At 45.0% G+C, this 24,834-nt stretch overlaps 1 protein-coding gene across 2 annotated transcripts in view; it reads left to right on the forward strand.

Moving 5' to 3' along the window:
• LOC119161035 (uncharacterized) overlaps positions 1-24,834 on the forward strand; it is a 119,215-nt gene that overhangs the window by 39,975 nt on the left and 54,406 nt on the right. For both annotated transcript variants that reach the window (XM_075880056.1, XM_037413356.2), the window contains exons 7-9: positions 17,621-17,722; positions 17,801-17,852; positions 22,610-22,725. In XM_075880056.1, the coding sequence (XP_075736171.1) occupies positions 17,621-17,722; positions 17,801-17,852; positions 22,610-22,725 (270 nt within the window). The remainder of the gene's footprint in view (positions 1-17,620; positions 17,723-17,800; positions 17,853-22,609; positions 22,726-24,834) is intronic.

Here is a 24,834-nt window from a genome sequence, read left to right on the forward strand (position 1 = left end):
TTTGCACATGTTGGTTGCTGTGTGCTTTGTGATCGCATGATCGTGCATGCAGGTGGCATAATTTGCAGTAATGCCTGGGAAATGCAAGTTTTAGAGCGCCTGGCTCAGCACCGATAATTATAAGCGTTGGATTCCGCTGGATGTATCCCCCCCTCCCACCGTGCAAAATGCACATTGTGCAAAAAGAGCTTCGACGTCGCTTCTATGGATGAATCTGCTCTCTAAAGCCACGCAAAAAGCACCAAGCACAGTGAAATTGTGAAAATGGCAGCTGGAAACTCTATGCAGACCTACCTGACGGCAAGCTCAAGTGAGCGGTCCACTAGCTCGGCTCCATTCCAAGCGACCGATCTTGGCAGTGCCTGCAAGTCGCACGAGGTCGTCACCGTTGCCGAAATTTTCTGGACACTAAAAGTAATTACATCCCACTGCTCGTACAGATCGTTGGCACAAACTGGCGACTTGTTTATGCAAATGTTTCCTGACAGTAAGGTGGCCAAACCATTTTCTTGCGGCGAGAAGAAATGTGCCTCTGTTGCGTGCCATGGACTACAGCCATTTTTCTTGTCATGCTTGCAAGAAGAGGTACAGAAGGCCGAATGTTGCGTCGTACTTTTTGGTGAGTCGATGAATGGCCTCCTGCAAGAAAAGCAAATTGACGTGCATGTGCAATATTGGGAATCAGCACAAAGGTGGTCACTAGATACTACACCTCCGCTTTCATGAGGCACTCCACAGCAGACGCTCCGCCGCGGTGGTCTAGTGGTTAAGGTACTCGGCTGCTGACCCGCAGGTCACGGGTTCGATTCCCGGCTGCGGCGGCTGCATTTCCGATGGAGGCGGAAATGTTGTAGGCCCGTGTGCTCAGATTTGGGTGCACGTTAAAGAACCCCAGGTGGTTGAAATTTCCGGAGCCCTCCACTACGGCGTCTCTCATAATCATATGGTGGTTTTGGGACGTTAAACCCCACAAATCAATCAATCAATCAATCAATCCACAGCAGACGATATGCAGGACTTATTTATCACTGAAGGCTTTGAAGTTTTTGCCATTTGGCAAGATTCTTCAAATATCCATGGACAGGCCGAATGTCAACCTCAAGTTTTGTAGGAACATGCAATCTCATTTTCAAGAAGACCACCAAGTCCAATGTGTCTACTTGGGAACGTGCAGCCTCCATACCGCCCATAATCATAATGCCTACAAAGCAGGCATTGCAGCCTCTAAGCGGGGCATGAACATTCTACTGTCAAGCATGAGTGCACTCCTCCATTACTCACCTGCACGAAGGGATCATTTTTCAATCTTGACTACCCAAAACAAATTTCCTCTGCCGTTTGTGTCCCATTGATGGGTGGAAAACACAATTGTGAATGAGAGATCTTTGCTTCTTTGGAATGATATGACGAAATATTTGGAGTCTGCAAGAAGCAAGCAGGTGAGCTTTCTGAAGTGTGCATCCTTTGAAAATGTGCATAGCTTTTGTCGCGACTCCTTGACACTGGCAAAACTGAACTTCGCCCTCAGTGTTGCATTGATTATTCAGCCATTCTTTAAAGACTTTCAATCCGACAAACCCATGATCTTCTTTCTTGAGAGAGATCTTGAAAGTATTGTGCGGAAGCTCCTTTCAAAATTCATGAAAGCCTCAGTGTTGTCGTCATTGGGAGGAGTTCGTAGTCTGCTAAGGGTGAAAGTTGATAACTTGATAACCCCATTAACCACATTTCACCTGAAAAAGTGGATATTGGTCCCAAGTGTGAACAAGCACTTAAGGATTCAAAAGCTAGTGCAAAGGATGCATTTCAATTCAGAAGGAAGTGCAAGCAATTTTTGGTAGCTGTGGCCAAGAAAATACTGGAATGAAGTCCCTTAAGTCATCTTCGGTTCGAAACCTGTCTGATCTAGACCCCTGGCTCATGTGCTTAAAGCCGGATCAGTGCCTGGTGGGCCTAAGAAAGGTGCTAGACATCTTGACCATAACAGGAAGACTGAGTGACAGTTAGCGGGAATGTGTACTTGCAGAGTACACCGGAATGCTGGAAGAGTTTAAGGGGAGATGCTACTCGAAAAACAATTTTCTTTAATAAGAGTCTCAATTTAACACAAATTGGCATGCTAATAGAGTTCCTCCTCCTCTTTTCAAATATGTCATTTATTTTCATGTAGATTGCATGGTTTTTTTTCTGCAGGTCAGATACTGCAAAATTATGGCCATTGTTATGCAACAATTCTGACCTATAAAAATTTTAGATAAAGCATGCAGATATAGCTATGATCCTTTGGAACTGTAGAGTGCAAAAAACTATAAATTTTGTGTGTAAAAAGGTGAAATACAATAATAGAATAGAAAAATTTACTATGGCTCTAGTTGCCAAGGGCTTTCAATGTTATGTAATTTTTGAAAAACATAATCAAGCAGCACTGACAATCTGGATAGATACTTGCACTCTATGGGCCTTCATCATGCTATGTGCAAAATTTCATAGAGGTATGACAATTCTAAGTATACGAACTAGCGTGTATAAGAAGCACAGATCACACAAAACTGCATAAGGAGAAAAACGCTTTTGAAAGTTTGAAACCTTTTTTTTTTATCACAGAGTTGTTAGAAATGCATAATCTTTGGGCATAATGTTCAACAGAACTTTGAAAAGCACTGCAAGTTACTAGAATTGTCCTGCAGCATAGGTTGTGCCCTCACGGTCCTTGCGAGCCCTCTCTTCTAGCCGTGCCCTTTCCACTCCACGACGACGATGGGCCCTTGCTTCTGCTGTCAGACGATCGGACATTCTCTTGATGTGCCTCGCATCGCGGGAATCACTGAAAGTAACTAGATCTCTAGATGGCAGTATGTTGAGCTCTTCCAGGATGTGCTCGAAAGTAGCATGACCCTTGTTGAACCACAGGATTGCCATAGCTGCGGCAGTCTCGACAACCGTTCGGGAGACAAACTTAGTCTTGGGGCAAAGTAGCCAAATTTTGCTGTTCAGGGATTCCGATGTGTTCTGGGTTTTCCCTTTGATGCATCGAGCAAGGAGCTTCTCATCCGTTAGCCGCTTATAAATGGGCAAAACAGCCAATCCCTGTGTTTTTGTCAGGAGAGGTGTGTGGCGTGGTGCAGGTTCACCAAGTGCTTCAGCGCGTTGATGTTTGCACCACGACTCTGTTCCTGCAGGGCAAAACTTGTGGCTGCCAGCATTGTCAGTAGAGCATGAGTGGAAGTACGAAGCCCATACTGCAGTGTACATATCCCGTACACTCCCCCTGTTGCTTGTTATGGCAATCTGATAGTATGTTTGGAGCTTCTGAATGGCTGGCTCTTTCATTTTCTGCCCTTGTGGTAATGGCACATGCAGCTTCCGTAGCGCGGTGCCAAGTTTCTTGGCCACATGATCAGTGCAGTCTTCTTTTTCTATATTGACAGCACCACAGACTTTTGACTCTGCAACTGCACTATATGCTTTGCTGTCACCGTCACTCAAGAATGTCATGAAATGCAGTGGCGTGTCATAAGTCAATGTTCTCTGCCAAATGCGCATTGCAGCCTCCGTTTCCATGGCATGGGAGGAACAGTCTGCATTTTTTTCACAGACTGGGCCATGGAATGCCTGCCACACTTCCTCGTCTGGGCCCATATCCTTGTGCCTACTGCATGTCAGGTAGTAATTTGATATGACCTCGAAGTCTAAGCAGAGGCCAGTATCTGAGGAGATAACTGCGCCAATCCCGTTGTGGCTTTTGTGGCCCCTCTTCTGCCAAGTGCCGTCGAACATAACAGCCACATCAGTTTCGCCTGCTACTTCTTTCGTCAACGCGCTGGATCGGCGCAAGTTTTTACTCACAGCTGCCATGGCAGCGGTGTGCACCTTCTTTGCTATCGAAAAAAATCCTCGGTGGTGCATTGGCTTTGGGAGTCCAATAATGGAGCAAAATCTCGGACAATTGCCCATGCCCAATGCCGACAGCGCGTGCAGCCACCACCGCCTTCACATTTACAGCGAAACTATCTCGGGAGCTCCCACTGTCTGTACCGTTGGCTCATTCGGCTGCTGCCGTCCGCCGTGACACGGAGTGACGTACGTATAGGAGCACGAAAGAACAGTCGCTGAGCATTCGCTGTTTTCGCAATGAAGTTCGAGGAGCAAGGAAAGTCCCTTGCGCTTTTCTGCAGGCTCCCGAACGGCAAGTTTTTGAATACCGCAAGCAGGGCATGCCGCACCTGCCACAAGTGCCGTCAGCAAGAGGGTGTCGCACAAAACTGTCGTTGCACAAACCTCATCGCGCTGTCTTTCATCTTTTTCGATGAAGCCAAGCTTCTTTTCCGAAGCACTGACGAAAGAAAGCGCAGCGTCAATCCCTTCATCGCAGCCACTGTCGCTCGCGCACTCGTCGATGCCGCCGTCAGGCCTAGCACACGTAGGCGCGTTCTCGTTCGTCGTCGTCGTTCGGGGCGCTTTACGCCGCCTTCCCTTGAACTTGTGCTTCGTTCGGAACTTCTGCGGTCTCACCTTGCACTTTTTCGCGCTTGTCATCGCGGAAATATGCGCAGACGCGCAGAAAAGCAGACGGACCAAATGCCGATGGCCGCCACCAACACAGCTGACAATGACTCGGTAGCCAATGGCGATGCGGCTTAGGGTGCCGCGCGTTTCAAACCGCTCAAACCACGTGATAAAAAGGCCTCGTTTTTTATTTTTTTTTGCCCACGTACGAAACTGGCGGTCGTCGGAGCTGTAAGAAGAAGGCCGGACGCAACTTTTCCAACCGATCGGGATGGCGGGCGGCACTGCGACGGGGAGCAGCGCGCAAAGATGGCCAATATCGGCGCCAATTCACGAAATTTTGAGCCACCGCGATGCCTTCATACACATTTTTTTGCATTTTGCGGTTCAAATTTAGTTTTAAAATTTTCACAGATGAAAGAAGAAGGTTTGAAGATTACAATGCAACAAAAATCAGAAATACGAGAAATTTCGCTAAAAACGCGATTTTTCGACTCGCATCTCCCCTTAAGCATGAGCTTTTCCTCTTTGAAAGGAGCGTTGGCAGGCTGGACGAGTTCTTTCTCGAACCCTTGAGCTTCCACTTTTTCTACAAAGAGCTATGGAAAACAACCAAGCTCTTCCTTGTTCTTAGCCATGGACAAGCAAGTGTTGAATGGGGGTTTAGCGTCAACCGCCAAATTTCCGTAGAGAACTTGAATGCCTTGTCGTATATTTCGCGGCACGTCATATGTGACTCAGTGGAAAGGGCAGGTGGCATTTTAAATGTCGCCATAACAAAAGAGCTCAGATTGGCTGTGTCCGCAGCGAAGCTGCACTATGGTGCACACTTAGAATCGGAGAAGAAAAAGTGCCAAGAAAATGCATCAGACAAAGAGACGCCTGATTATGGGGGAAGTTGAATGCATGCAGCTGAAGAGAACGAAGCTTGAAGCAGTTGTTGCTGATGTAATGACCTCTGCTGATGGCTTTGCTGAAAAGGCAGAAGCGACTGGGGACATCAAGCACGAAGTTGAATCCAATAGCTTGCAAAAGACTGTAAAAGTCAAGATTGACGAACTTGATGGCATGAGGACTCAAATAGAAAAACAAAACTGAAAGACCTGCTCCGAGCTTCCGAACTTCTAGTCTAGTGAAACTGTGTAGTAAGTGAGTGAACATGCATTCTTTTGTGCAATAAAATTTATCGTAAACTACAATCGTGTTATTCAAATTTGTTGCAAGGTCCTTGAAAAGTCTTTGAATTGTTCTTCTCTTGGAAACCTGTACAAACCATGTAATTTGAGAGTAAATGCTCAGAGGTACAAATGGCCCAAAAATAAGATTTGTGAAAAATCCATTTTTTGGCCATTTTTGATCGTTCGAAGACCTGTGTCGTTTTTGACTTATTGTGGTAAGGCTATTTATGAAAGGAAAAGTGTAAGGAGGTTTCTTTCCTTCGTGCGTACGTTTTAATTTAGCTGCAAACCATTCTGTTTTTAGTTTCCTGGGCTTTCCTACATGTTTCAATCTTATCAGCACGGTCTCTGTGTTTCTTTCCCTCTTGCACACATTTAAATTTAGATGCACCCATTCGACATATAAGTCCAGTGATGCTATTGCTGCGCCAAATTGTCCTGACTGCTGTACAGTGCTAAATTTTCTCAAAATGTGGCGAGTCTGCACCGAACCTGTGCCAAAGGGCATGCTGCTAATCTCAGAAACGAAAATACTTGAGGTTCTCCTGTTCAAAATAACATTGCTGCGCATCTACATAAGACCCAACCACAGCCAAGTCGAGACAAACCGGGCCAAATGTCACTGTTGGGACGCAGTTAATGCCGATTTTTTGGAGTTTTTTGAGACCTTGAATTCGTTTGAAAAGAGATTCATGCCCTTTTATTCTACTCAAGTAATCAAATCACCGCAGCCCTGTCTGAAATATCATCAATGACTCCTAGAGTACACTTATCAGGCATTTCTCTGCATGCCCAGGCTGTCGTAATTACATTGAGGGCCTGCCGACGTTCATTTGCAAATATGCGTCGCATGATGAGCGCCGTAGATACTAGCAAATTGCGGAATAAGTTGCAGATCTATAAAATATGCGTCGCATGTTGAGCGCCGCAGATACTAGCAAATTGCGGAATAAGTTGCAGATCTATCGCATGGAGCGTATAGAAACGATGATGCAGAACATAAAGGGCATGGCCGTATAAGGAATACTGGTCCAAACCTCTGTGATGCGTGTGTGCACTTAGAAGATGCCACTGTACAAAAATGTCCAGCGGCATCTCTGGTCTCGTGCGGAATCAGTTGTGTGCAGCACATCGTGAATGCAGTTGATTCTGTCCCTACCGGGGTGTTTTCGTACACACGTGTTTGTCATGAAATTATGTTCTTTGATGTCAACTCCGTTCCTGATTGCACACGGGCACGGCGATGGCTAGCTGCTTTCGTTCGTGAAGGACTGCGTCTGTGCGGCGCACTTAGCCGATTCGCACAGAAAGGCTGTGTGGACGGCGGGAGGCGTGAGTGATTAAAAGCTTGCAGTACGCAGACGACTGTGCCACGTGCACTAACAAGCAATTAGCTGAAGATGCTTATCGTGTTTGCCGCATTACCGTTATCTTGCCTCCGAGCATTTCCAGTGGTTATCCATTTGACATCACTAGAGGCCGGATTTTTAGGCTCTAAAGCAGTGTTTTAGGTGCCAAATACAGGCAGGTAAAACACTGTTTTAGCCCTTCAATATCGGAAATATAGGCACAATAAATTTCTACAAAAATTGGAATAATTTAAAAGAAGGACGTTAGTGACTTTTATCTATGCCAAGAAGCAAAACAGAAAAAAAATTAGGATAGCACAAAGGCACCAACCGTTGAATGTAGGCATGCATTTAGTCACATGATCAACATATTACGTTCTTTCGTTTTATTGTTTAGCATTGTGAGTCAAGTGTCCACCGCCCAGTAAACTCTCTCCTGGGTCACTTTTGTTTCGTCGTGGCAAGAAAGGGCAGCACAGGAGCAAATAACCAGACTGCTGTTACCGCAGAAGGGAGGGATTCCAGGTCTAATCGCTTCAAATAACAATTTACGTACGTCAGAGTAAAAGCTCAATGTATGACATCTAAAACGACAATATTATCAACAACAGTGCCCTACTTACCGAGAAATTAAGTGAAAGGCACAAGAACACAAGCGCCGCAGTAGGACATTTTCAGAATGATCTCAATGACATCAGACGAACTGTCCACAATTAATCACTAGTAATTGATCTAACGGCACTAAATAAAGAACCTTCCGTGCATCAAGAGACGCAATAACGTGCTCCTTGTTTGTTTGATTCATGGAAAAAAGAACCGCCGGACGTTACTATGGGGAATCGCGCGAGTGGTTCAAAAATTCAATTTTCGCGTGGTTTTACGGGACAGGTGGTGCCATCTAGCGGGGCACAGTTAAAACAAAAGAGTCTGCAAACTCTTAGCCAATGGCGGAAAATTGATCAATGGCCATTTCACTTAACTTTTATTTTCTTAAAAACCCCCTGTAGGGGTATTATACCCGTGCCACACGTGCAGAAAAAATGGCATTTACCCCCGAATGCCTTCAGATTTATTGCCATTCGCGCGGTGCCACACGGGGGAACAAAATGGCATTCATCCGAATGCCATTCAAGTGCCATTCGCCACCAACTGCCTTCGCCAGAACTCAGTTGACTGAGAAATGCCTACTCTCGACGACACAGCTCGCGAAGTGCGATTTACCTGAAAGTATAAAAAACAAATCATATTGAGCTAAAAATGAAATTTCCCGTCTTTTATTTGCACTAAAGTCTTAAAAAGATGCTTTGAACGTTATACGAAGAAAATAAAGTATTGATAATGAAACGCTTGTCAATTTTAGTGTCTAATTACGCTGTGGATCTGACTAGTGTTGGCTTAGGTTGCTACGGTCGGCTGCAACGTTGTAAAACAAAGCAAGAAACTAAAACTTAGGACAGCGTAATACGCTTATTCCTACATTTGATGATTATCTGATGTGTGTGAAGCTTGTAAATGCTTCTTAATTTTTTTATTGCTATTCACTCAATGCTCACTTGGAAGGTGCTGTGATCGACATCAAGTCAAATGTCATTCGCTTTGGACGTGTAGCAGCGCCGGCGAAACGAATGTCATTCGGGAACTGAAGGCCTTCGCCACCAAATGACATTTTCTATGCCCGTGTGGCACGGGTATTACATAAGGGGTGGTGTATAACAAAAAAAGAACTACACAACGGTGTTTTTAATGGCTTCTAGACACTAGAACGTGTCGCTGCTGTGGCTTCCACTGCTTTCGGTCTGCTGCTACTAGTGTTGTAAAGCCAGGCAAGATTGTGCATGGCAATAGTGACATGAGCCGGTCCGGTCGGTTTGCTTCTTGAGGCGGCTAATTTGAAGTGCGCTTACCTGATGCGGACCACTAGAACGTGATTTTATTTCAAAATAGGCCCTTCCTTGGCACAAAAGTTACACTACGAGGTTTCTGGACCGCCATTTCAACATTCAGCTTTTACTTAATAGTTGACTTTAGTGTCCTTTTAAGCCTACGAGGTCATAGACATAGCAAAGGTAGGGACTTTAAGTAATGCCATTTCATACCTGGAATGTTGGCTAAAAGCCCCCCCCAAAAATCAGAGGCCGAAGAGTTTGAGCTTGAAAAATTTCAGATGTTCTTATACATAATGTCTATAGGGCTGGTGATGCTGCCACGAAATCATCTGAATTTGCAAGCATGTCTGAAAAATCTGGCGTCTAAAAAACCAGCAGTCAGCTGATCTTCAGTCACGATATATTATAAGTGCTATGGTTTTAAATTTTATCATTGGCTTTGTCTGTTAAGTATGGTCAGGTTATCTATTGGTGATATAATTTTCTCTTTTTTACTCTATTATGCTTGAATAATGTGCATCACATTGTGATTTTATCATTATGTGTCATGAACACAGTATTCAGTGATCCCACTCCTGCGCGTAAAGTGCGCCAAATCAAATTTACTGCGACATTCTGACAATATCAACGGAGCGCCAAACTGTGCCAAAGTCGTGTCGGATTTGAGAGCGTAGCGTCTATCATGCCGGCGCGTCAATACATGTGCACCTTGTTCTCGTGGCTACCAAAGTCACAATCGCGTACCTATTTTATTACGCTGAATAAACAGTGGTCGCGCGTGTGTCTTAAAATCCACGATTCTATGTTTGGTGCCAACGCAACTCTGTTGTACAAGTCCGCTTAACGGCAAAACATGCTCTTCACAGGAGCTCTTGGCGTCTAGTCCCATTGGTACCGTGAAACTGTGGTGGCGATTTATCGGCCAACGTCGTTCGTTCCAGAAACGCTGCTCATAGTTCGTTTAAAGAGTCGTGCGGCATGTAATTAAGCCATTTTCACTAGAACTGCACGCGTGCCGCCAGAATGTCTGTCATGTTCGTGTCGGAACATCGTGATCTAATTTTCTGTGCTTCCCGTCTGCAAAAGAACACGTAATACTTCATTCATGGATCATCATACAAAAAAGCTGTTTTGTATTTCCTTCCACCAGCACATCTGCATTTATAATCGCTGTGGCGGCAAAAGACCCTAGAAGACCTTGCCTTTTCGAACTCGAGGTTGCTAGGGTCCAAATATGAAACTCTTGCGTGCTTTCTTTTTAAATATCATCTATCATTTCATTTATAAAAGCATACCTCCTGGTCGGAGTAGTCCCAATTCAGTTTTATTATGCGTAGCTATAGTGAGGCTATCGCTGGCGGCTCTAGCATTGGAAGGCCTGTGAAGCGGCTACGCCTTGTTACACGTCCGCCTTTCACTTTCCAGGATCAATATCTGACGGTTAAAAAAAAAAAAATGAACATCACGGTATCCCATTTATTGCTTCGTCTTGAAGGAAAGGGAGGGGGGGTAAGGGGGAGCTGCTGCGTCGCTATCTTGAGGCATAATGAGACTGCTCATGAACTTTCTAGGCTACTAACATTTGCTTCGCGTTTAAATAACTGTCAGCGCGAAAGCTTCGGCAACTAGGGTGATCATTGTTCCTTTAGCCAGCGTTCTTATGAGTTACACGATATCTGCAATATCGGATCTAAAAGATACAATTTGTTAGTTTCACTTACGCTCTTAGCAATGAACATGATACCAGCAAATTGTATTGTACCAAATAATAAGGCTTGACGTCATCAATAAGAAGCGCTAGTGGCGGGGTTGCCATTTCTAAGGTCCGCGCACTCGCAAAAGACTTGCTGCTGCATGGTGTTCGATATCCGCGACTTGGGTGATCATCCTAGAGACCCTTGAATGATCTCTTGCACGCCAATGCACGTACAGATGGAATCAGACTTGCACACCTGCCAAGACTCTCGCATTGATTGATTGATATGCGGGGTTTAACGTCCCAAAACCACCATTTGATTATGAGAGACGCGTAGTGGAGGGCTCCGGAAATTTTGACCCCCTGGGGTTCTTTAACGTGCACCCAAATCTGAGTACACGGGCCTACAACATTTCCGCCTCAATCGGAAATGCAGCCGCCACAGCCGGGATTTGAACCCGCGACCTGCGGGTCAGCAGCCGAGTACCTTAGCCTCTAGACCACCGTGGCGGGGCAAGACTCCCGCATTGTTAGGGAGACTCCCGTACTTCGACCATTTCTACTGTTTGTACTGTTGCCATGAAAATTGCCCGGAAATCAAAACTTGTGTGCAAGATCTGGCCGCATTCACAAAAATGCAGGTCAGTCCATTCTCTGCTTTTTGCGAATTTACTGCATTTTTTAATAAACGAACTCGAGAGGCATTCATCTAATTGTAGAGTGAGGCGAAAATCCCGGCAGATATGAATTTGCAAAATTCCCCAGCGAAATTATTATGTCCATTGGGTCAAAATTCGAATGTTCCGCACACTTTTCCTAATTGCCGCGTGTGATATGAACTTCAGTTGCCCCGCCGCGGTGGTCTAGTGGCTAAGGTACTCGGCTGCTGACCCGCAGGTCGCGGGATCGAAACCCGGCTGCGGCGGCTGCATTTCCGATGGAGGCGGAAATGTTGTAGGCCCGTGTGCTCAGATTTGGGTGCACGTTAAAGAACCCCAGGTGGTCAAAATTTCCGGAGCCCTCCACTACGGCGTCTCTCATAATCATAGCGTGGTTTTGGGACGTTAAACACCACAAATCATCATATGAACTTCAGTATCAAAACCATCGAACAAAGGCCGATCGAGAGCAGCGTGCTCAAAGCTTCGGTAGTGCGCGTGCGATCAGTGCACACACTGTCTTCTACAGTGCGCGTGGTTATCGTTGTCACAACCGCTGTGGGCGAAACCGCGGTTGTTCGACACGATCATGTATGGCTATGACGTTAGTGACAGAACTCCGAAAGTGTGTGCGCGGCCAACGCTTAATCAGTCGAAGCAAACTCTGGGGCCGAATCCACGGTAGTTGCGATCACAGATAGCATAAAACGACTTAGTTTTGAAGGCACGTGGATTAAAAACAGCAATACCGTTTGCCGCAACCGTCGCGCACAAAATTGCGATAGCAGCGATATGATAGCGATCTACAAGCTCCGAGGGCACGTGGCGGTTGCAGCGGTAGATTAAAGGTGCTGAAGACATAAAAAATGGTTAGAAGCGATTTGGCGTTCCTGTGCAAAGAATCTATTTGCGAGGAAAGCCAAAGCTTTGACCCGTGTTTTCGCGGCAGCCAGTTGTGTCATCCCTTCCGTTCATGTGTGAAGACATACACGAGTTGTTTGACGGGAATCGATTTTTTCGCTTGTTTTGATGACGCAAAATTACGGGAGCATTCTTGCTCTCCTTTTGAGACCGACCATAGTGGGAAACCCTACCCTCCTCGTGTGTTTGCCCACTCCAAGTCATTATCAGACCGCAACGCCGATGTTTGCGGTTGGGTTTGGGGACCCCACGCCCCCTCTTGCTTTTCCCGATGTTTTTTCCTTTTGGTGCCAAAAATGGGAGAAAATAATTCAGTGCGTAGATTTGACTTATGGCGGCAAAACATGATTATGCTTGTCGCTAAATGCAAATCCATCACAGCTACAACTGAAAAAAAGTGCCGCCATATCCACGAAGTGAATGATGATGAGTGGGCGAAGCTCCGGAGGTAAACCTGGTAAACCATGAATCCTCTGTACATTTTGCCCACTCGATTTTATTACATCGCTCCCCCTAGCGTACGTCGCCGCACTAAATCGAACGATTGCCTTCAACCAATGACACGCGCCATATGTGACATCATTCCTATTTTATAAGATCTCGCGTCTTTCATCAACTACAAGTACCGCTTTCTAGTTTATAACATCTTGCATCTTTTCATCATCAGCTACAAGTACCACCATCTAGTAAACACTACAAGAACTAAACGAGAGGTGGCTACATACAGGAGACGGTACCGCCATCTAGTGAACACTGCAAGAACTAAACTAGAGGTTGCTACATACAGGGGACGCACAGCCCACGCCCTAAGGAGCTTCGCCCCTAAAAAAAAAAAAAAGCCAGTACGCCCCCCCCCCCCCCCGCCCCCTCCCTTTCCCCGCTTGGATGTTTTACGAATTTTTCTGTTGCCAGGTTAGCAGGTATGGACTTGTCTAGAGCGCCCAGCCGGCCACTCCAGCTGGCATTTTCTTCACAAATATGTAAAGAGAGACGCCGTAATGCTACCAAACATGGTTGTACTGCGTGTTAGGCCCTTGTGCTGTAATTTAAGCATCAACGAAAACTTGTAGCCAACGTGAGATAGAAGCTGTGGCCAATAGCAGTGTCGACAGGCATGCGCTCCGCTGCTCTAGACCAGTTTGATTCTACCTGTACAGCACGAACGGCATGTACGATTGGGCCTTCGATATGGCGCGACGATGGTGCAGCCGCCTTGCGGTCAAGGCTCAGTGCATACGCTTATTTGGCCGCTCTAGAAAGTGAAGCACTTTTCACACAGTCTGTTCGCGTTGAGAGCGTAAAGTAGAAGGGTATACCAGCCAGCGAGCACACCATTAAAGTTGAAAGTTCATAACACTTCCCCCCCCTCCTCGTGTTCATAGCTCAATCCTTCCTGTCCATTACACGGGCGGTGCGTTCCTCTCTGCTTGAGTAACAATCGATAGGAGGCCTCTGGCACGTGGGGCGATCTTAACGCATCTGTCCTCCGTGCAAAGGAGATAGGTCGGCTTTTATCTCTGCTTTAGACGCGTTGGTCGCCCTCTCTCTTACGCTTTTACACGCATGTAAAACACGGTGCGCCGGGGGATGTTATTGATTGGTACATTACACAAAACATGACGGCCAGTGGCATAGCCGGGGAAAGGGGGCACATCGAAAACGTGCCCCCCACCACCACCGAAATTTTTTTCGCCACGGCATACATAGCACGAAATTACCTTTGTGCCTGCCGCCCCCTCCCTTCAGATGAAGGTGCACACACCCCCCCCAAATTTTTAAAAATTTCTGGCTACACCTCTGGCAATGGCAAAAACCAGTTGAGAATGTCCATATAATTGCTATTCCATTAAAAACAAAATGGTTCTTTCCTTCGAGTTATCTTAAGTGTATGCATGAGATACCCTGTGAGGTTTTTTTTTATGCACTGCTTTCTAGAGGACACGGTAGGGGTTTTTCGGAGTATAGACTAAATGCCCTTGTCACATAAAGAATAGTGCTGCAAAAGGAAAATGAAATTCGTTCAATTGTGTAGTTCCAGCACAGAGATAAGTGCTGGAGGAGGCTGGCTTTCTGAGACTAGCTGAATGGCATTTTACACCCAGCCGTGTGATCGGTTGTGAAGAAAAAGAACCGTTTTTTATTCTTGAACTCATCTTAGGGAAATGTAGTCGGGACTGTCTGAGTCTGTAGCGTTGTACGTCACAGTGTTTGTCTACCATATCTGCTAATAACTACATAGGTGTATTTATGTTGTTATTTCATAAAGCAGAATTTTATTCAACCTGTATCCTGTTTATTTGCTATGAAAATAATCACTGAACAAGCTTTTCCAGAATGCTAAACAGCATGATGCCATTTTTCTTGCATCATCAACTGAAATAGGGAGTGTTTAAGATGACTTGCTTCGTGAAATTTGCAATGAATCTAAATATTTCTAGCTCTTCAGAATAACTTTTCTTGTCCTTGAATGTGAATGCAACTTGCTTCTTCTCCAGGATTTTAAGTTAGCTACTCCAGATTGCTCTAAAATCGGAAATTTTGCTGTTCCAAAGTTCTCCAATTGAAAGAAACATTTTGCTGCTCCAAAGTGCTCCAAAATGAAAATTTTGCTGCTGCGAAAATTCCTCCAAATCAGAAGACTACGATGGCATCACTGAATATTCCAAACGACAGGAAGGGGTAGATAGAAGCTTGGGATGAAGAAACATCCAAAAAGAAGGGTTGTGTCCGGCTCACGTTTCGACAAGCGGACTTGTCTTTCTCAAGGCTAGAACAGAACTTTTCTGTTCTGAGGAAGACAAGTCCTCTTGTCAGACGGTCGGCTCGACACAACCCCTCTTTACGGATTTCTTCAAAACACAGTATGTGCCCTAAAATTGACTCTAGCAATATCTGCTCCGAAAGCCAATTTTGCTGCTCCAAAACACATTGTTGTCTGCTCCAAAAGCTGCTCCAAAGCAGTCAAAGCCAGCAGCATCACTGTATACATTGAACGGTTGCAAAAAAACAAGACAGATAGAACCGTACACATATATTTAAGGTTTTAGAATGCGAAGGAACTGATGTTCACGTGGTATAATTTGCAGTGCGAGTGCACACTTACTGTAAAAACTAGAATAGAGGTCGAAATAAAAAAAAATGCAATGAAAAGTTGGCCTCTCATCTTAATACTGGTCATTGGCAGAAAAAAAAATGTGGGAGTCTCGCAACAAAGGGCAGCGGAAGTCAAAAGCCTCCATTGCCATGTGAGCATCAGCAGCAGCGCGGTTGGGAAAGGCTAGGCAAGGCCTACAGTGTTCTAGCAATGTCATTTTGCCTCCGTTATCTGCTGTCAGTTGGCTGTTTTCCTTTTTCGATTTCCTTCACAAATGTATGGTACTCGATGGCAATTTACGATAGGCTTTAAGAAAAAAGTTAGAGTATGCCGCAGCACACGGCAATCTGGCAGCACAACAAAAATTTGGTGCATAGGAGAAAAGCGTCCGATACTGGAGGAGCGAAAAGCAATGTATCATATCTTGCAGCAACCGAAAATAAAAAACTTCATTTCGTGGACAGACTGCAGTGCATCTTCGCCGAATTCATTTGGGAGCTGCGGGGAAGGTCGCTACCCTAAACAGCAGAGTGCATTCGCGTGGAAGCTCTCGAGATAGCACGCGACTCTGGGCTCGAGGGTGCAATTCAAGGGATTGCCATCTTGAATGCGCCGATGTATGAAGCGGAAGGGCTTTGCGCCAAGATGGCGTATGTTCGTATTTCCGCAAATGCTGCATCAGTAACGCATTATATGGAACGAAGGACGATGCACTGTGTGACGTTACTAGTGAAAAACAGATGTCGTCGGACTCAAGTTTGGACGAGTCTGAGTGGCAGCTGTTTGTGGCCTTCTGGCGTTTAACTACATAAGATTAGTGTCCAAATAAAAAGGAATGTCACCTTAGTGCAGCTGGTTGTGTCGCGTATTTACCAGGGTAAGGGTGCGTCACGGTACTTTAAGTTTTTTTTAAAATTTATTTTTCGGATATTCAAATTTAAGGTGGGGGGGGGGGGGGGGTCGGCCTATGTTCCGATTTTTAGGTTAAAAACCCAGAGCATTTCGCATTCGTTTCCTTTAGAACACAGTCCCGCATGCGTCCATGCGGGCGAACAGCTTGCTTGAGCAGCTGATGCCTTCACTGCAGATACACGCATACACATGCACAGTGGCGTCTGCTTGTTTACATCATGATAGACCGCGTCAGCTCCCAGATGCCACTGAGGTGGAGAGTAAGGACATTTTACGACAGCCTTCCATACTCCTGTCCTTGCTAAAGTGATAGATGTTTTGAAAAAAAGCAGCATTAACAACGTATTTCCATGAATGTGGGCCAAATTGAGAATTCTGAATGCCACCTTTCTAGTAGTCTCTGGGGTATAGAGTATGTATTGGATTCGACTGTGATGCTAAATGTGTTTCTACAACTCATTTGATTGCTTAAAGGAACCCTGAACACTGTTTGAGCATGGTCAGAAAACGCTGCTGATAGGTAGTTGAGGCTCCCGACAACACGCGAGCCATATGTTAGACTGTAGCGCGCTGCGTGGAATTCACAATAAATTATCCAAGTCAGCTGAAAATTGCTTTTTCTTCTCTTGACAAATCACAGAAGACGCTCAGAAATCACTCTTAAAAAGCTCATCTATCAGCCATTGGTTGATTTGAACTTGGTGCGCTCGGTCGTTACAGAGATCGCCGCGGTAGGCCGCAGCTCGTCCACGCCTGCGATCACACTGAAAAAGCCATGTAATTTGAAGAAAAAAAAAAAAGGTGCACAAGGTCACGAGGCCCGCGTGACGTTTTTCTTTGCTCCTGGCATCTCACCCTGCTTAGCTTCCAGCGCTTTCGTCAGGATGAGAGAAGAGAGAAATTCAATTGCAGCATGCGAGAAATCTTTGTAACTCCACTTGCACTGGACGGATTCTTAAAATTTTTGCGGCGATGAATTCGTGAGGCAGTAAGCTCTTCCAGTGAATTCATTCCATGGCTATTGAAAGAGTGTTCTCAGGGCCCCTCTAAGTCATTCGATTCTAATTACATTATATATCGCTGTGTAGCAGGCACAAAATGTCATCAGATGCGATTGTCATTTCATTTGAATGACGTGAAAACCTCCTGTGAGACAGAGGTGTTAGATGCCTTTTGGTGCCCCACATTCTGCCGCAAACCTGTGTTGGTTTAGCTTCTGGCTAGGGCTGGCTACACCTTGATGGGCCTGCAATGCAGTAACAGCTATGTACACTTGGATGTTGGTGCATGTCGGAGAACCTTTTGTGCTCAAAATCGGTACGGGTGATATTGAGGGTTGGCACAAAACTCCAGACTTCAATAAAAAAAAAAAAATGGTATCGTTGCTCAATTTGTACCTTTGTTTTTTTCATTGTGTAGAAAAAGCGGGATGAGAAGTATCCCAAGTGCCATACCTGCAGCATGAGCTTCAGTAATCGCGAGCACTACGACCATCACTGTGGTGGTGTAGTGCATCTTAAGGTAAGAAAAAGCTATTATCTTCTGTATAGTAAGCTTGTTGTGCATAAGTTTATTTCAACTTACTTTTTTCGTTGACAGAATGTGGAAGTAGAAGAAGATGTACAGCTGGCTGGGTCAGATGGAACTTTAGGTAAGTAGAGGCATTTTTTGGATGTTTGAAACCTGATAAGAACACTTGTCTAGTTTTTCAGGCTGATTTCAAATATGCAGTAATGTTTATTGATGTCACCTAGTCTATGAAATACATTAAGCTGCCTCTCTTGTTTTCTGACACGGTAGGAAAAAAAAAAAAATCTGTTCAGCACGAAGTGAATACAGTCAATTCTGGATATATCGAACTGTGATATATTAAATTGTTAGGTATATCAAACAGCTGATAAATCTCCTTGAATTTCCAGTGTAAAAGCATGTGGCGGTGCAGGCCAAAACCGAGAAAGTGCATTGCAGTTAAACGTTGATAAAACCAAATTGACAAATTCACGGAAAAATTTGTTACAAATAAAGTTTTCTTATATACAGGTTCGGTATAAAAATTCGAAAATATAAACAAAATAAACAAATATAAACAAACAAATATAAACAAAAGGGCAACTGAAGGCAGAACTAACACAAAACAGTTATTTGGCTGTAAAAAACTTCGATATTATTGTGGTAGAAATAATATGGACACTCGGAGGATTTCTGCAGTCTCTTCCATTTTCCGTAACAAGTTCAAATTGATAACATGTCCTCGCGCAGCAACTTGGATGAGTGGGCAAAAGCGCGAGCGCTGCTCAAGGAGAGATCAAATGAGCCGGCCGATTTCTGTCGCCCGGAGGGCGCACTATAACATCTCCCTGTGTGTTTGAACTGCCACCGAATGCTCCAACGGAAAGGAAACCACCCTCCTTGAACGAGCATGAAAAAACGTGGGGAAGGGATTTACTGGAGTTCCAACAGTGACCTTTGATTTCAAGGACACGGTCGCGATCGTTGGCACTCATGCAATCTTGGCAAGCATCCGTATGCTTTCAGCTCGAGGAGACTGTATCAAAAGAGCGCTTCTCCTTGGAGAAGCTGTATTTGCTTACACCAGCGTTTTGTAGGAGTTCCGAGATATCGAATCCAAAAGAGTCGGTTGCTAGCCTTACTTGCATTGCATTGCATTAATTCAATTGCATTGCATTGCAATTCATTGCATTGCATTAAAAGTGCCGTCGTGTTGTTGCCAGAGCTAATTGGCTAATAGCGTAGACTGTGGTCTCGGGCTGCGAATTCGCGGCGCAGCACAAGACCTTGGTGTCTACCAACCTGGAAAACCTGGAAAAGCTTGGGAATTCGGACCCTTCTGGAAAAGTTGGGGGAATTTTTGAAGAATTTGGCCTGCTCATGGAAATTATTGGCAGTCTGTGTGACTGTCACAAAAAGGAGCATTACCATTCATCAAAGCTGAAAAAGCCCCTTCTTTGGCTGTTCCTGTAGTAAAAGATGTGAAAAAAAAAAAACGGTGCGCAACTGTTGTTTCTTAATAAAGACTCGAAACGAAGCTCCTACCAACAGAATACAAAGTTTACTTGACATTATGGCACCCACTACGGGAGATTTGTTCACAAAAATAGCCATCAGAAAGGCGCAGCATCCCACTATAGTTTTTTTTTTTTTTCATTTTGGGACCCTGGCCTGTATATTTGTTGATCTTGTAACTTTTCTTAATATAATTAACTGCAAATGAAAAAAAATGAAATGAAGTATGCCTAAGTGCGTGACATAAGGACCTGAAGTACATTGGTGGAAGAGTCCCATTACTCCTGTTCAGCATATGTGCAGTTGTCTGCATGTGCTGCTATTCCAGGTGCAGGCATGCTGCAAGCTTTCCTTTGGCCAGAACACGCACACTTGACCAGTCAGTTTGGTGGCCTGTTGAATCAACGTTTTGCAAAAGCATATGAGGTCATGCGGCGCGGGCGGAAATCTCAAGTCGATGTATTATCAGAAGTTCTGGGTTCGATGGTGATGACCTGTGATATTACAGAAAATGGAACAGGCCAGCGTGGGCCATATTAATAACGCATCATTGCTCGCGTGGAGAGGCATCATCAGTACCATTAGATTATTATCACTTTGTGCCATACGCATCCGCGTATGGCACAAAGATAGTCGATGCGGCGAGGTTTCTTGGCTCCTGTGCTGCACTCTTAAAGGTGGTTCTGCCGGACGTAGCCATGAACGGCGGTGCAGCAAGCTTTTGTTGTCTGTCAAAAACTTGCAGTACCATTGATGCTATCGTGTCAGGCTTTTCTGGAAGAGGACTTGAATTCACGATTTTATTGCGAATTCGATATTCGTGACCTCTCACAACATGTCTACAGAGGTTTTTTTTTTGCGAGGTTCGATAAAATGAACAGTGCTATGAGCGAGCAAACTTCGACTAATAGAATGCCCTCTGGCACGGGCGCGCGCAGTGGAGGAGCAGGGGAGAGATAGACACGTTGGGCCATGACGTCACTTTGAGGATCGAGCCACTGCCCGGTGGGCAACTATGCACTGGGCCGCCTGCGTCGCTCGGTCAGCTCAGCTTGTTTACTTCGCGGTTGTGCCTTGTTTCTGTTGCGATCTGCGGCCTGGCATAGCAGCAGTTCCGCCAGTTCGTAGAGCTTTTTTGCCATTGCACTGTTCCCTTCTTCTGATTAGAGATTTTCGCTATCCGACATTCACTAATTGTGTTTTTACAAGGTTGAGGGGATTCGCTATGCTGAGTCGCTGCGCGACATTAAGCTGCTGCAGCACTTACGGTCGTGATTAGGTCGCCTTTCACAAGTTTTCTCGGGATCAGAAGATGGCTGCAAAATGAGCCGCTGCAGTTAAAAGAAAATACTTCAAACCTACGAGATGAAGCGCGCTGTGGCGGTCGCGAATCTGCCGAATTTCGAGGCAGCAGCAGCACTCCTCCTCTTTCCCGTTTTGCATGCAATGCATGCATGAGCACCTATAGTGAAAACACGCGTACAAAGATATCAGTACGCATAATCGAAATCAGCTATTCTGCATGACAGTCGCATGCTTCTAGCACAGCTAATACACCATCTGCATTTTAAGACATCAGTCCTGGGCAGAATTTAGAAAAAGCGACAGTATTATAAAAAATACAGAATTGCAATATATGAGGCAAACTATTTTTGCGCAATTTTCAGCGCAGTTCTGAGAGAAGAGCGGCACTCGTCTCGCTCTTTTTTTTTTTTCTCGGGGTGACATACTGAGTCACCGTGTGCATCTTGCCCGCTGCGCAGTATGATACTGACTGCATTAACAATGCTGCACTCTGAGCTGTGAAATGCACGAATAGCTGATGTTTCTGCACGCTGCCCGCGCGTAGCGCAGACCATGCCAATAGGCTAAAAGCGAGTGCCGCTGCTGTTTCTTATCGAATTTGATATGAACTGATAAGCATATCGTTTGTAACAGTTTACTAGAGTGAAATAAGCACTGGCAGGCATCTTATGCATGCCAGTGTATGTTTCCGACGCAGGTGAAGGTGGCTGGTTAAGACTCGCTTTCCTGGGTCGCTTCATTCGTTGCCCTTAAAATGGCGACCGGCTCGAACATGTGCAGACGTACAGTGAACTCTGTCCGTCTTTCACGGTTCGCTATACTTACAGCAACTTACACCACCACCATCAACAGATGGTGGTGGTGGTGGTGGTAGTGGTTAGAAGAAGAAAAGGCGCCTAATTTCTGCAGCTCGGTAGGGAGCATGGTGCAGCGCCTCAACACAGAAACACGGCATTGACTGCCGGTGAGCACAGTCAGCTGTCCTCACTGTCCTGACAGTGATGTCATGGAGCTTCAACCATTCACAGCAGCGACGAGACTCACGATGGGAGCCGCGGTGCCTGCTGCTTGTTTTCGGCAAATTTTTTGCGTTGGTTTATGCAAATTTTCGACTTGATTTTCGAGTTCGCCGCATGAAATTACGGATCAGGACACCATAATCTCATTTTTTGTTTTTCAAGTGTTTGTGTCCCTTTAAGAGAAGGCCTGCTGTTACATAACTACGATTCTTGTGCAATCACAGTTTTTGAATTTCTTTTTGAGTATGATGGGTTTTTCATTTTAAATGTTTCTGGGAAACCTAGCTTTCAACAAAACCCTTTTTGAATATTATATCACATGCTTGTTACGAGGGCTAGATAGGTCACATGGTATGTGAAAAGGTAGTGCAGTTCATACCTGGTGATAATCTGTTCAAAAACTTCCTTGAAAATCTGTTTCAGTGTTATGTGTACTTTTAGCCAATTAAAGTATGCTCTGCTGTCCCCACGTTGCTAAAAGTTTGTATTTTGAAGCTCCTAGGACAACATATTAAATGCCGCTAACTGCTCCGAAGCAAGGTTATTGTACTCCAAAATTGAAATTGTCTGCTCCATAAACTGCTCCCAATTTAGACTCTGCCGTCTCACCCCTGAGATATCAATAATGTAATAAAATGCACGAATAGCTGATGTTTCTGCACGCTGCCCGTGCGTAGCGCAGACCATTCCAATAGGCATAGTCACTTGTATGGGTGGTGAATTTTATTGGTAAAGGGCCATAGTGTCCCAAGGCATTGCTGCACTGTCTTCTCAGGTTTAACAAGCATCTGTGAGCCTGTCTCGTGGGTTGCTGGATTGCAGATGTGGAAAACCAGATTACATCCTATGAGTTATTCAGCGGAAAGTGGTGCCTCAAAGAGCTTTAGAGTTGTGAATGAGCATCACAGGATTGAGGGGTGACATCAGCCCAGTGGTACGCTGCGATTTCTGTAGACCCTTTTGTTTTCATAAACTGGATGTAATATTGTTGAACCACTTCTCGATACTCCAAGCACTGCTTTTGTCTACTAAGATTGGTGCTCTTGTCTGGTACCTGCAGGTGAAGAATATTTGGAGGAAGTGCGTGGCTACTTTTGTACTTTATGCAATGTGTTCATGAAGGAGGAACTGAAGCCTTATCATTGCAAAACCCTGGGTCATCACAAAAGACAGAAGGTAAGCACACACTTTTCTGCCCTGTTGGAAGGCTGGAAGGCTGCCCTGTTGGAAGGCTGGTTTTTGAAATCGCCAGCTTCACTGATATACTGGTTGTCACAATTGTAGCAGCCCCATCGTGGTGGCCTAGTGGCTAAGGTACTGTGGCGGCTGCATTTCCAATGGAGGCGTAAATGTTGTAGGCCCATGTGGTCAGATTTGGGTGTATGTTAAAGAACCCCAGGTGGTCGAAATTTCCGGAGCCCTCCACTACGGTGTCTCACAATCATATGGTGGTTTTGGGACGTTGAATCCCACATATCAATCAACAATTGTGGAAGTCTATGGCATAAACAAGAAAAAGGAAATTCCTGCTCGGCAACTTGTCCTTCGCATTGGCTAAAGCATTTCTTAGCTTCCATGTTGGTGCATGCACTATTTTGGTGTGTGTTGGTTGTACACATCACACAGCCTATCTGACTTTCAAACCAGAACATTTTTCTCGTTTGTAAATTCTTGCATGTTTGTCTAGGCCACGATTTCGGCTCGGCTTGAAGGCCATCTGGTTTGTCTATGCTAGAACTGCCATCAGCAGAAGCTTGCCGGGTTACTTATGCCGTTTATTATTATTATTATTATTATTATTATTATTATTATTATTATTATTATTATTATTGGTGATGCAAGAACAACCGTCCTCAGCTACTCACTTATTGCGGGTGGCTTGTGTTTCTAGGGTAGCACTTGTCTCACTTCAGCTAAATTTCTCATTTCAATTCTGTGAGATTGCAATTATTCTTTAGCGTGACGTCCACAGAACGGCACGTAAATCAAGGTAGCTGTTGCATCTTGACAGATTTCTTTTTGCCACCACATATTCAAACGTCGGCACTTTAAAGGAAGACTTGACGTTGGCACGCCCCCAGCCCTTTACATTGTCAACAAACCGCGCCCATTTTGGCTGCCTGTAACTCTTTACTGGCCCGCTCAAACGCGGCCATTTTGGTATCGTTGAAAAGCTCTCGCATTTGGCTTTTTTTATCGCTTGGTCGAGTAACACTGAGCTTGCCACTTTTTCAGATAAAAAGGAAAAAGAAAGTAGGTGTAAAACGTTGTCATTGGCCACTTCCGATCACGTGGCTAAAATGGTGTCGTCCGATTGGTTTCATCATCATCATCAGCCTGACTACGTCCGCTGCAGGACAAAGGCCTCTCCCATGTTCCGCCAGTTAACCCGGTCCTGTGCTTGCTGCTGCCAATTTATACCCGCAAACTTCTTAATCTCATCTGCCCACCTAACCTTTTGTCTCCCCCTAACCCGCTTGCCTTCTCTGGGAATCCAGTTAGTTACCCTTAACGACCAGCGGTTATCCTGTCTACGCGCTACATGCCCGGCCCATGTCCATTTATTCTTGATTTCAGCTATGATATCCTGAACCCCCGTTTGTTCCCTAATCCACTCTGCTCTCTTCTTGTCTCTTAAGGTTACACCTACCACTTTTCTTTTCATTGCTTGCCGATTGGCTTAGGGCGCTGTATATAAAAACCTGGCTAGTTGAGGCACTATTTCGGCTTAGGTTATGATCCTACGACGAACGTGCTTGGAGGACCGAGAAAGTTTCACTCGGTGTATCAGATTGGCCGAAGGCGAGCCAAAATGAAAATAAAATATTAGTAATAAAACATGCTAACGGCATGATATCACGGGTTTCTGCAAGCGAGCATTGTTGCTTCTGCACCTGATAACGGTGATAGAAGTGATGGCAGTTCTCTCCACAAAGGCACGGTAATGCGCTGCTCTGCGACCGTTGAGCAAGCGGCTCGTGGTGCCGGGGCATCCGAAATCGTCAGTGCAGATAGTAGCACTCTGCAGGGGCGTCCCCAAAGTGGCATTTCAGAGCAACAATATTTCTAGTTCTACTCAAACAGTTTCAAGAATTCTTTTTTGTGTAAGAAAGGTGGTGAATTGTCAAGTGCAGTAGGAATATTGCATTGTTACATATTATTAAACAGCATTTATAAATATATTTTTTAAAGTTAATATTGGGTTTTACAAATAAATTTTGAGATGCCTTAATATCATTCGAGATTGTTAAAAAAGATTCATTTTTGCCTGATTGAACCCATAGA

This window comes from Rhipicephalus microplus, chromosome X, assembly GCF_043290135.1.
Source record: "Rhipicephalus microplus isolate Deutch F79 chromosome X, USDA_Rmic, whole genome shotgun sequence".
Taxonomy (NCBI): domain Eukaryota; kingdom Metazoa; phylum Arthropoda; class Arachnida; order Ixodida; family Ixodidae; genus Rhipicephalus; species Rhipicephalus microplus.